The sequence below is a fragment of the Mizuhopecten yessoensis genome, unplaced genomic scaffold (genome assembly GCF_002113885.1).
Source record: "Mizuhopecten yessoensis strain PY_sf001 unplaced genomic scaffold, ASM211388v2 scaffold11131, whole genome shotgun sequence".
Lineage (NCBI taxonomy): Eukaryota > Metazoa > Mollusca > Bivalvia > Pectinida > Pectinidae > Mizuhopecten > Mizuhopecten yessoensis.
The window spans coordinates 800,464-814,046 of NW_018408895.1; the positions used below are offsets into that span (position 1 = coordinate 800,464).

The following is a 13,583-nucleotide window of genomic DNA, read 5'->3' on the forward strand; positions in this document are numbered from 1 at the left end:
GTTTATTGCTTGGAAATGGTTGAGATCCCCACCATATAACCACATATACAATTGCTGAGTATAAAGAGAAGAATGCACATTTGCTTCCAGGATGGCCCTAGGGTCTGGCCCCACCCTTGGAAACATAGTCCTTGGGCCATAACTTTAAAATTGTTGAGATCCCCACCCCAAACTTATATATACAAAAGCTGGGCATAAAGAGACGAATGCAGTCATGATGTTAGAATAGACCCTGGGGTCTGACCGAACCCCTAGGGACCTAGTTTCTAAGTCACAGCTTGGAAACAGTTGAGATCCCCACCCTATAAAGAGATGATTGCACAATGCTTCCAGGTTGGCCTTGGGGACTTCCCCACCCTTGGAGACTTAACCCCTGGGTCATAACTTTGAAATGGTTGATATCCCCACCCCAAAACTATATATACAATTGTTGGGCATAAAGAGACGAATGCAGTCATGATATTAGAATTGACCCCAGGGTTTGCCCCACTCTTGCAGACTTAACCCCTGGGTCATAACTTTGAAACGGTTGAGATCCCCACCCAAAACTATATATACAAAGGCTGGGCAAAAAGAGACAAGTGCAGTTACGATTTTAGATTTGATCCTAGGGTCTGGCCACAACCGTAGGGACCTAGTTTCTGAGTCACAGCTTGGAAACAGTTGAGATCCCCACCCCATAACCATGCATAAAATTGCTGGGCATGAAAAATCGAATACAGATATATATGCTACAAGGATTGGCCTTGGGGTCTGGCATATTCCCTTGGATCTCATTTGGAGAATATTTTGCCATGATTGCTTAGATATCCAGGTGAGCGATACAGGCCCTATGGGCCTCTTGTTTAAGACTCAACCATCAATTTAACATTAAGTATAAATGCCTTCCTAACCATACCCATAGTTATATGTTGAATAGCCCAACGTTTTATTATTGCACACATAGTGTAACTGAACCTGATTCGTTAAAGGTATGATGAATGGATTAAGCCCGAGCGAATTGTCAACATCATCAATAGACCGGACTCGGATAAGAAAGTGAAGGACTGTTCACCAAAAGGATCAAAGCAGCAGGTAGGTTTAACTTGTTCCCAATTAGAAAAATTATTATTTTGGGAAATTAACAAATCATATACATATATATATCTTGCAAATGGGCAATCATTTTGTATCTCTGTACATGCCGTTTGAATTCTAAATTTCAATATTTCTGAAAATATCAAAGATGGAAAATATGGTTTGAAGCTAGTCGTTAAGTTAATCAGGAATTAAATAATTTTACACTAGAATATTTTGGTGACATTATCATCGGTATTTACTTGGCAAGGTCAATTTGTACATATTTTAACAAGGTAGTGAACATACTGATCAAATAGAAATGCTATATACCTAAAGACTTGGTGTTTTTCCTAAATCTTTGCAAATCAGTTGCATCATTTCTGGAGGAACAGTTCTGAAATAGGTTTATTACATATTGGCTCTTCAAATCGGGTAATTCACTTACCTCAGTTTCAAGATCTAAGTGAAGTTTAAACCTACTTCATTGAATTGCCAGAAGTAAATGAATTGGGCACATGTTATTATGAATGTCAGGGATTGTCAGTTTAAGGTATGACCAAAAAATCTGAACCATTTGAATAAGATTTTTGAATGTCAAATTATTTGGCAAGCCTGGGGTTTGAACATTTATTTAAGTACCCTTCAGATTTTGGTCTTCATTGACATGTATGTATTTAAATCATGAGTATTTTTTAGTTGGTGATGATGAATAAAAAGAGAGGGAGACCTGGTTCCACCCCACCCCAGCCAAGCCCACCAAAACCGACCATCATTGTTGAATCACGTCCTGGTCCTGTGAAGGCCAGATCTCCCGCCTCCAGTACCAAAGCCAAGTCCAGACCCACCAGATCAAACAGTGTGGAATTTAAAGTCATTGATGGATTACCACGTGAGTAAAAAAATCTTGCAGATATTACAGTTGTAATATTTTTGTAAAACATAACAGTCATGTGGGAGGGGATGGAAAGATAGAGATAAAAAAATGATAAAGCTACTTCCAAATATTAATATCAAATTGTATATACAATATGAATAGTAGTATAATGGCGTGTGTTACTACTAGCATTGTTAAATTGATATCTCCTGCTTTTACCGAAACGGGGGATATTAATTTGGGCTTATCTGTCTGTCTGTCTGTCTGTCTTGAAACTTTGTAACAGGGTTAAATGCCTTTAGGGCCGAGAAACAATTTTCTCAAAACTTGGTAACAGGGGTATATGCCTTAAGGGCTCACCAAAGTTGGACAACCACTTTAATCGGGACGCCACTTGGTGGAGTTATGGCCCCTTGATTAAAGAAAAATTGTCATAATCTGCAGTTTCCGCTTATATTAACCAAATTCCTTCAAACTTGATAACAATGTTTGTGTTCCTCTGTCTTTCCATCCATCTCGGGCACTCTTTGTTTTTCGTGTGATAATTGCTGCAGATATTGTGCAGATATTTCAACCAAATTCCGTATGCCAACCGATGTGATTTGTGCATATTTACATCTAATTAATGAGGTAGCAGGCTTTTTTTTCCTTAAAGTTTCAATTTATACATTATTTCTCAACAGCACGATATTCACATGTTTAAACCTAACATCAATAATGTTTACCTACAACATGTCCTGCAAGGGGGGGATATGAATTCCACGAATTTGCTTGATTTTTTATGGCCATTTGACACCTACATAAACATTTGTTTGCTATCAATATTTACAGCCAAGTGGCGGAGGACAAGGAGGAACTCGGGAGTAACTGAGTCCGATGTCAATTCTCAAGGTATGCTACCATTGTATCTACAATTATATTATAGTTAGGGTTAAAGCATGCAGACCTTTATATATTCGTACAAATCTTGAAAGTATTTGATAAAATTAATTGCTTGATCACTATGAAAAAGCCTGATCGAACCAGTAAAACCATTTGATTACAATAAACTTAATCAGAGTAAATTTTGATGGATAAAAGCAAACCTTTATCTTTTTCAGATATTAATAAAGTCTATTATTGTAACTGAGCGAGATCAGGTTATCTCACATGAGGGCTAAGATTTTGTAACATAATTCCATCAGAGGCTTACGCCTCGGTTAGGATGTTACAGAATCTTAGCCCGAGACTGAGATAACCCCCATCTTGCTCAGTTACAGGTAATTGATTTTTTTTCTCCGAAAAAAACTATTCCATTTTGCTAAAAGCTACAAGTACCCCTTCTGGGGCCTCAAATAAAAATGGCCTCTACACTACTATAACTACATTTGAATAACTCCATGTAAAAAGTAGTCCGTCTTTACAAAGAAGACAATGTATTTCACAGAGTAGGTTATATTATATCTACAACATCAGATGATATCTTAACAATATCAAAACAATACATATAACAACAAAACAGAATATTTATAATGCAGATTGTCAATCTCAAGCCCTTAACGCACAGATGAATACATCACAGTGTAAAAATTCCGCAAAATGTCATGTAAAGGTACCAGACAGGTCGGATGAGATAGAAAAAACTAGCATAGGGTATGACGTGGGATTTCTCTGTCTGAGGTGCAAGAATGTACACTCTTATCACTTACATAATAAAGAGATTAGATCTTTATTAGATGAAGATGTATATTTCACATTTTAAAACCTGTTGCAAAAATTACAGCACTTTAATAAGAATGAAAGATGATTCATCACAGAAATTATCTTATCTGGGATGTCTGTATTTTTCTCTTTCCACAGGGTCAGACTTTGAGGATTCTGATCAATCTGATATGGATGCAGATGAAAAAGAGGATATGGATGCAAGTTCCCCTGAAATAGAGGAAATGGAGAGAGACACGAGTGTGGACTCATATGATGAAGATGAAGACAAAGGAAACGAGAAAGATGTTGATGCGTCTTCAGAGGATATGCCTAAACTAGAAAAAAAGGCAGATGAATTAGAAATCCCAAATCTTACAGAAGTCAAAGATATATCTGAGGAACCTAAATCAAAAACACAAGGCAGTAAGTCAACCGCCCCAGAATCTGCTCCAGATGTTATCATTGCTGTGACAGTGGCGGTTGATGAGCAGGAAAGAGACAAACAAGAAGTTGATCCCTTGGAATCTGCTCCTCAGTTAGAGGCCGTAGAGGATCTTACACCAAGTGAAGAACCAGCAGGTCAGGATTCTTCCTCATCAGAGTCAGACAATTTAAAAAAGGATGTGTTTAAATGGGACATAGAAGAGGAAGAAGGAGAGGGCGCTACAACAAAAGAGATTGTTACTGATATGTTAGATTCTTTAAAAGAACAGACTGAAAAAAAACTGTCTGATCTTATGGCAGAAAATGCAGAAAATGATGAAGATATACCTCCAGTGATGGCACCCGTTCTGGAGAAACAGGTGGACCACAAAGTGGTTAATGATGATATTGACAAACCTGCTCCGGAAATAAGACCCGAAGTTATCAAAGCAGAGAAACAACAGGATACCGAGGAAAAAGAAGCATCTGCGAATGATGTTTTCGACAAATATGAGTTTCGGGATGATGAGGAAGAAATAACTTTACCTGACCTACGTGCAGAAGCAGAGAAAGAATTGAAGGAGAAATTGAAACAAGAGGCTGGGGAGATTGAGAAAAGAATAATTAAAGGTAAAAAGAAGGAGGTCAAGGAAAAAAAAGAATGCAAAGAAAAGGAAAAGAAGGAAGTTAAGAAAGGGAAGATGACCATGGCAGAGAGAAAAATGGTGATACTGCCAGAAGGAACACCAGAGATTGAGTATGAACCTCCACAGAAAAAAGCCAAAGAGGAAAAGCCTTCTCCAGCAGCAGAGAAAGTCCCAGAGACATCTACAGAAACAGCCATGTCAACCTTAGACAAGGTGATCAGTAGTGTGTGTGATAAAGCAAGGGAGTTTGTCATGGAGGAAACAGAAGGAGAAAAGAAAAAAGTGAAGAAAAAGGTAAAGAAAAAAGAAGCAGAAGTGGTAACACCAGAAGTAAAACGAGAGACAGCAAAGAAGGAAACTAGTAAAGGTGTGAAACCAGTGAAAGGGGAGAAAACTCCTAATAAGGGGAAAGGTAAAAAGAGCAAGGACGGTGGAGAGGGTGAAACAGAACAATTTCTGGACAGTCCAGTTAGTACTTCAGTCAAAACTGATGGGAAGAATGAGTGTGCGATGTCTCCATCTGTTAATCCCTCATCACATGATGTGGTCAGTGTTAAAACCAGAGCTGTGATAGATCCTGCGTTAGAAAGTAACCTGCAGATGCTCTCAGGTGTCGAACTTTTGTCTGGTATAGCTTTAATGAATGCAAACGTGGTAATTGGTGGTAGGATGAACTATGGGGATCCTCCAAAGGAAGTGAGTAGTAGCTCTGCAGCTAATACTGTGCTGGACAATACCCCACCCACCACTCCTGAGCATGACGACTCAGATGGTGCTCAGTGTGCTTCTCGGGATCATTCCTCATCATCACAAGAGTCTCAAAATAAATCAGAACTTGACAATGGTGCTGAAAACGAACGGCAATTAGTAGGGGGTGAATCTCCACATGGTAATGCTAGTCCATCATCAAATGATGGCAGTGTCGGTAGTGGTAATGTGGCTTGCTCTGAGAGCAGCAATTTAGATGTGCCAGTATCCTCAAATCTCGGTAAACGGAGGAAAGAATCTGAAGAGCCTACACCAACAAAAAAGAAGAGAAAAGCAAAATCAAAAACAACATCTGAACGCAAAACATCAAAAACTACAGGTAAGTTCAGAGTCCAGTGCTGCTGCTAATGTACACTAGAAACCTCCTTTCTGAACAGATTTTGATAAGTCTTTGAGGTCAAGTATGAGATTACCTCAAATTACTTAAAATTTCAGGGTGCCAAGTTTGCCATTACTATTTTTACAAATTTGTCAGACAGTTTCTCGATTTACTAGTATTGAAAAAAATCCAAACATCTTTTTCCTGGGACATTTTCTTTTAAAGACTAGAACCATTTTGTGCTTAATACAGGTATGATTTGTTTTTCAAATACAGTCTTTAGTGGATTTATGTTTGTCTTGGACAGATCAGCCAGAGTAATGAAAAGAGGTACAAATAGCGAAACGTGGTGTGTAATCAGTGAGATGTCACCACAAGGTGAATACATGAGACAAATGGAGTGAACAGTAGCTTCCAAATGAACTCATTACTTTTGAGAAAATGGAAATTCTATGTAGGTCATCAGTGATCAGTCACCCGCAGATTTATCAGTCATGAAACAGTCAGACTCCCAAGTGAAATTATGGCATTTTATCTATGAATTTGCCAAGACAAGTATTTGAAGGAAAAAAGAAACAGTTCTATGACTTTTCCCAATTTGGACTATTTGACTATTTCCCAAAATGTCTTGTCTTGTCGCCTACAAATACCTAAAACCTGAATGGAGATGACATTACCATATTTTAAATACATGGGTGCATGTGCTTTCCTTATCTTGTTTTATTACTGCTGTATAATTGATATAGAGGAAAAATCCTTGGCACTGACTTGTATTCAATATCATAAATTATATAGACCAATTATGTAAAATGAAAAGAAAATGGAAAATATTAGTGGCAAATTTCATGTTTGGGAGTTCAGGGCCCTATCCATAGACATGAATATACGTGTGTTATACTTTGTCATGAGTCATGCTCTTGGTCAATGTGTTAATGCATTGAAAATAGTATAAAACTAAGGTGTAAACTTGCATTAGGTGTGTACAGTAATAGATAGTGATCATACTAATTTTTTTTCAGCAGGTAGTGACAGTGATGAAGGAAACGAGGGAGAATGCAGTCAAGATCCTAACGCATCAAACAGCAAATTATCTCCACACGTACCTGGTTCAACTCACTCACCACGCCCATCCCGCTACAACCTCAACCTTGGTAAGTTTCACTTATCTTCTACATCAACCTGTTTAAGTTTCCACCTTTCCTGTTCATCATCAATCCATCCCTTTCCTGTTCAACATAAAGTTAACTTGTCACCTTTCCTGTACAATGTCAACCTAAATGTCACCTTTCCTGTACAATGTCAACCTAAATAACTCCTTTCCTGTGTAACACAAGCTATATACCTTGTCACCTTTCCTGTACAATGTCAACCTAAATACCTCCTTTCCTGAGTAACACAAGCTATATACGTTGTCACCATTTCTATACAACACAAACCTGTAAAATTTGTCATCATTTCTTTACAACATCAGCCTGTATAAACCTTCATGCTCACCTGTCCACTACAACACCCTGCTAAGTCTTCACCCAAAGCCTCTTTAAAGCTGTGGTCGGTCTTAACCCCTCCCCTACAATGTTAAAAAGTGTTAATTCATCCCCAAGCCTTGGTTAAAACCCTTTCTTTAATCTGTTCTGATCAAGTTGTCATCTCTGCTCTTTTCCGAGGACCCACTCTGTCGGTAACTAAATGAAGGTTTCACATTGGCATGATAACTTTTCTTCTGTTAAGCCAATCACAATGTATCCTGGACTGTTCGACTTTTTGACAATATAAATAATTTGATCAAGAGTTGTTCATTATGAAATAGGGATGGACTTGATGTTGCCATCTTGCAAGCCTTGGCCAAGACTTCTAAAGCCTACAGGTCTGTCAGGCTTAATCTCTGAAAGGATACACTGAAACATAGACACACACACTTGTCTGAACAAACTGACCTCATGAGAGAAGATCATTGTAGATAGCTCTTTATGACCACTTATTGATATATTTGTCTTTTACACAATCCAGGTAGCTGCCACATTTGAGGCTATAACTTCAGTTATATTGGACTTGCTTAGAGAGTATATGAACTTTGTTTGAACAACTGCCTTTTTAAAATTTTAAGTGAAAGTGCTGTTGCTGCTAATCCCAATGTTTTGCGTTAGCAGGTGTAATTTGGAGACTCCAGAGCCGTCTCTGTTTCCATTTTGGTTAGCACTTGTGGAATTGTCACCGAACATCACACTTAGTAATATATGTATTTATATTCTCTTCTTGAGTTTGTTATTTTGTTCAAGTAAAATCTAATACACATTTTCATGTTTTCAGAAGAGGGAAAGTATTTGGAGGGAGAAAAAAGAATATCATTCTTGATGGAGAAAATTCAGGAAATACGCAAAGTGTATATGAACTTGAAAGCTGAAGTGGCCTGTATAGACAGGCGAAGAAAGCGAGCACGGCGCAAAGAAAGTATGTAATAACCTATCTTATTCATGAAGTAATTAAGAAATATGGTTGGAAGGCATTGATCATCAAAAAACTTTTTTCATTTCATATATGTTTTCTACAGGAGTCGATTGTCCAAAGTCTATCATGAAAATTGTATTTATACTTGTGTATTAAAAGTTGGTGCCCAGTGAAGATAGGCATGAACTGGCTTTCATACTTTAAAACTTGAGTTGGAAATAATATTAAGTATAGTGGCATATATCAGTTCACTTAATTTGGTTTCTCTGTGTATGAAACTCTGAACAGATTTAACCATTTTTCACTATTCTTACATATTTCATTCTATTGACCGAGTCATCAATAGCTATCACTAATAAATTTAATTAAATTACACTTTGATTGATTGATTGGTTTTATGCCAGAACAATGTCTATAATTCATTGGGTAGTTGTAAGAAGATTATTTTTGATAATTTATTTAATGTGGGGAGTTAAGTTGGGTTAAAACATATGAGACAAGAATTGTTAAAATTGACAAGATATTCCCAGTCTCATAAATTGATTAACTGCATAAAGGGGGATAGCATTATGATTATTACGACATGTAAATGTTTTAATTTTTCTTTGTAGGTGCTCACCATTCATCAACAGCAGCTGAAACCGAATATTGTCGGTGACAGGGCCAGTATCAAGAGTTTTTGTACTTATCATCTTCACTCATCATTACATCATCTTCATAACGTGCTTTTGTTGACAATTTGACATGACTGCCATCCTAAAGCATGCTCCATAGTACTGTGCACTGGTGGGTCATTGGTTGCAGTGCTATTCCATGGCATGCATGTTGAAGTACATTTTGGATAAATATCATTTACCTATTTATATACATTCTTACTACTGAGTGTTTCTCTTGTACGTTGTTGGTGCATTTTACAGTGTGTACAGTTTACAGATGTTTGTAAAACACAGGTAGTCAGTTTTCTGTGTCATTTCCACAAATGCTCTATTTTCAAATGGACTAGAAAGAGATATTTCAGGATTGTTAACAAGATATATTTTGTTAAATGGTCATTTGTAGGGATATCAAAACAATTTTTTTCTTTTACTTCAAATGAAGTATCTCTAATTCTGGTAAGCTTTATTTGATATCTAAACCCTTTGCCCCATGAAAGCACCTTTTGACACCTCCCCACTTTCATGTTGTTAGCGTTTTGGATGCCTCTACACTGTCTTTGTGTAAAAGGTTTTAGAAGCCATGCTGTTTTGGTTTATTAACTCATTCACCCATGAAATTTTATAATGAACTATTCCAAACATTGAATTGGAAGAGTTAAAAATATGTTTTCAGGGGTGAATGAGTTAAACCACATGAAATAAGGTTTGGAAAAAAGCAAAATGAAAATGTCATAATTTCTAAAATATATTACTATTTTTCAATATTTGTACATGTACAAGAATGATTAATTTCCTTTTTTTTTTTGAAATCTACAAGAAGTGTAATGGAGATTCTGTTGATTCCAAATGTGTTGCGTTGTAATAACACTTTATTTCCCAACAATATAGAGTGGCTGCTTGGGACAAAAAGTTAAGATACTAAGTATATTGACCAAATACCCAAGGAATGATATGTGGTTTCGTCAACAGCCTGAGCACAATAGTTAGGGAGGGGATGCATTGTACTTAACAAGTTGTCAATTAAGAATGTGAGGGCAGCAGTATAAGGCTGTGATTTTCTTATAAATACATGTACATGAATTGTTGACATTTTGAACAAATATGTTTTAAGCATTAAGTTAAACTGGATACCAGTGTGCAATGTGGAGCGGCCAACTGATTATACTTGCTTCTTTTTTTTGCTAATATATGGCAAAATACCATTAATGTTGTGCAAACAAGAATTTTGCTAAACAAATGTGAAGATTTTTATATTTATTTATTTATTTGTTATTTGACAAATATAAATTTTTACTGAATTTTTGTTTTTGACTGAACTATTTTGTTGTATTACATTTTGAGAACCAATACAGAAGATGAGCATGATCTGTCATATGCCTTCACTAATTTGTGACTTTTTTAATATCATGGGAACAGGAAACCTATAGTGATATTTTTATGCAAATTGTGTAGGAGATGTGTTATGCCTGTTTTGATATAATGTCCAAAGATCAATCTTATAGAAAGCAAAATTTAATTGTTCAATCAACTTAGTTGTATGGGTATAAATGCCACTGGATGGAGATATCTGAATTCTTGGTCATTCACAATTTCATGTAGATAATGTGGGTATTTGTCGAAAAATAAATTGTGAGTTTATAAAATCAAATTGGATGAAGGATGAAATTTGAAGCAAACTTTTTTTAATAAGAGCATATATTTTTTTCTAATAGGAAGAAAATATTTTTTTTATGGAATCCGAAGAGTATTTAAATTTCTGTTCTAAACAGCATTAGTGATTTTGTTATATATATGACATGTTATCATAATGATGCCATAAAAAATCATATCGTGACCCTCGGAACCTTAATGTCTCTTGTTGTATGTTGCATTGCAATTAAGCCAAATTTCTTATTTCATTGCAACACTTAAGAATGACCAAAGTTGTATCCTCAGTATTTCTGTTATATTTAGGCATACATATGTACTAGAAGGTTGGTAAGAGTATACAGAGCGTGATTTGAGGGGTAGATTTTTTTTGCCCCACACACTTCTTAGTCTTGCCTAAAACAAGCTCTTGGCATATACTTTGAACACTCATCTTTTATGGTCGATTGTATAGAACATTGTGGTTAAACTGTACAATTTTTCTGAAGTATAGGCTGTAGTGTCACATTATTAAAGGTTCAGGCTATGGTGTTACATAGTTAACGGCGCTGTCAGCAATTTATAACAATGAGTTTCTCCTATAACAATGGGTTTCTCCTATAACATCTGGTTTCTCCTATAAAAAATGAGTTTCTCCCATAACAATGGATTTCTTTTATGACATTGAGTTTCTCCTATAACAATGGGTTTCTCCTATAACAATGGGTTTCTCCTATTGCGAACAAATCTGAAATTGTCTTCCAAAAACTTCCAGCTGTACCAGGTGTTGCTGAAGAAACAACATCATTTTTCAAATTTTGAAAAATGTAGGTGGATATGGGAATTCACTTGTATGAGAAGTGCTATTAGAGTAAGGAGCATATTTTGTTATATGTTATAGGTGTATATTTTATTGAAGTAAATTATATATGTTGGCATTCTTATAAATGATGAAATAAGCAATAATATCATAGTGTTTGTGATATTAACATGATATTCTGAAGCTTGTGATACTGTTGAAACCTTTCCAAAGCTTTAGATATTGTTGTCAATATTGAATTCCAGAATGATATTTTATCAATATCCCGGTTTTAGGTTTTAAGGCAATTGTATGATGAAACAAAGATCAATATTTTTCTGTATTGAGTTTATTTAGACAATCTATTTCATGTAAATATTTGTTTTCCTTTCTTGTCCCTTTTCTCTCATTGTAATGTTAAAATGATTACAAAGATAGAATTCTATCTTACTATTTTAGTACCTAATGTAGAGTTCATTATCTAATTGACCTTTACTATGCCAACCTGTGCTTCCAGCACATTGGGGCTCAAGCAATGAGAAAAACAATGGACACAATTTAAGCACCCAGAAGCTGTGTATACCAACTAAATGGGTTTAAACACTGTTAACCTATGTCTACCAGCTAAGTGGGGATCATACACTGTTAACCTATGTCTACCAGCTAATTGGGTTCAAACGCTGTTAACCTATGTCTACCAGCTAAATGAGGATCAAACACTGTTAACCTATGTCTACCAGCTAATTGGGTTCAAACGCTGTTAACCTATGTCTACCAGCTAAATGGGTTCAAACACTGTTAACCTATGTCTACCAGCTAATTGGGTTCAAACACTGTTAACCTATGTCTACCAGCTAAATGGGTTCAAACACTGTTAACCTATGTCTACCACCTAATTGGGTTCAAACGCTGTTAACCTATGTCTACCAGCTAAATGGGGTTCAAACACTGTTAACCTATGTCTATCTGCTAAATGGGGTTCAAACACTGTTAACCTATGTCTACCAGCTAAATGGGGTTTAAACACTGTTAACCTATGTCTACCAGCTAAATGAGTTCAAAAACTGTTAACCTATGTCTATCAGCTAAATGGGGTTCAAGTAGCTGTCAATACCTACCCTCTAGACCTCGCAGCCGGTTAATACTATCTTATGTCTGTTATTGATTTCCAATGGCGTTTTGTTCATGTATGAACCTTTTTTACTATTGTTGGGAGGCACACATTAATCAACTGATATTTTTTTTGTTACTTTTATATAAGAACAGGCTGCAATAATGTTGTGATGTTTAATTATGGACTTATTCAGGTGTTATGGTTTGTGTAGTGAAATTGTCTGCCAGAAATCCACACCAAAGTATGTTGTGATGCTTGATACCATCGTAATTTGAGATTCATGCTGTAGATCTGATATATTTTAGATGAAGCGTCAATTTTCATAATTTTATACCAGATGTTGGCCAAGCCAAATTTAATACACATTATGGTTGGATCAATACAACTTATAATAAATCAATGCATCGTGAGTGTATACAATGAGGAATTTGTTTTCATTCTCTTCTAGTAAATGAACAGGATTTTTCTGGCGGGTTGAAATATATTTTACACTATGGCAGTGGATCCAGGGGTGATTCAGGTGGTAAACTCACAACTTTGCCCGTGGATTTTTTAACTTAACCCTTGATGATCATGGATCCACTACTCCATTTTAATTTTACACAGTGTAGAGTAAATTGATATAACACTAAAACCTTGTGTGTTGAGTATTATGAGCTTGTTACTGGTAACAGTTACATTCACTAAGCTTTACCCTTATATAGCAGTACAGTGCTATTTTCTATTTACGATTGTTTGTATCCACTGATGCCATACCCATGAGATCTCGTCATCAGTTCTCTCATTTTAGTAGTGTAAGTTTCCCACTCATTTTGTATCGCTTCATATTGATGTACCTGTGATTAGAAGGTCTCCTTGGATATTTTTGTCATATACGTAGCAAATAAAATGAAAGTTTTTTGTCAGTACTGTACTTCTGTTTTTAGGTCACCTGAGACAAAGTCTCAGGTGACCTATTGCGATCGCCTTTTGTCCGTCGTCGTCCGTCGTGCGTCCGTAAACAATTTACATTTTCGACTTCTCCAAAACCCCTGAACCAATTTCAATGAAATTTTGCAGGGACCTTCCATGGACAAAGGTCAACAAAAATAGTTGCCGGTTTAGTCCTAAGCCCCCAGGGGCCTGAGGGGCGGGGCCAAAAAGGGTCAAATTGACTAAAATTTCAAAAAT

At 36.2% G+C, this 13,583-nt stretch overlaps 1 protein-coding gene across 2 annotated transcripts in view; it reads left to right on the top strand.

Moving 5' to 3' along the window:
• The window catches only part of LOC110466364 (AT-rich interactive domain-containing protein 4B-like), a 27,353-nt gene extending 14,710 nt beyond the window's left edge, over positions 1–12,643 (top strand). Inside the window, exons 17-23 of one of the 2 annotated variants that reach the window (XM_021522807.1) lie at positions 972–1,074; positions 1,756–1,948; positions 2,765–2,824; positions 3,773–5,773; positions 6,793–6,924; positions 8,081–8,221; positions 8,830–12,643. In XM_021522807.1, the coding sequence (XP_021378482.1) occupies positions 972–1,074; positions 1,756–1,948; positions 2,765–2,824; positions 3,773–5,773; positions 6,793–6,924; positions 8,081–8,221; positions 8,830–8,876 (2,677 nt within the window). In that variant the 3' untranslated portion in view covers positions 8,877–12,643. The remainder of the gene's footprint in view (positions 1–971; positions 1,075–1,755; positions 1,949–2,764; positions 2,825–3,772; positions 5,774–6,792; positions 6,925–8,080; positions 8,222–8,829) is intronic. The other variant, XM_021522808.1, reaches the window with a different exon arrangement.
• The last annotated feature ends 940 nt before the right edge of the window (positions 12,644–13,583 follow it).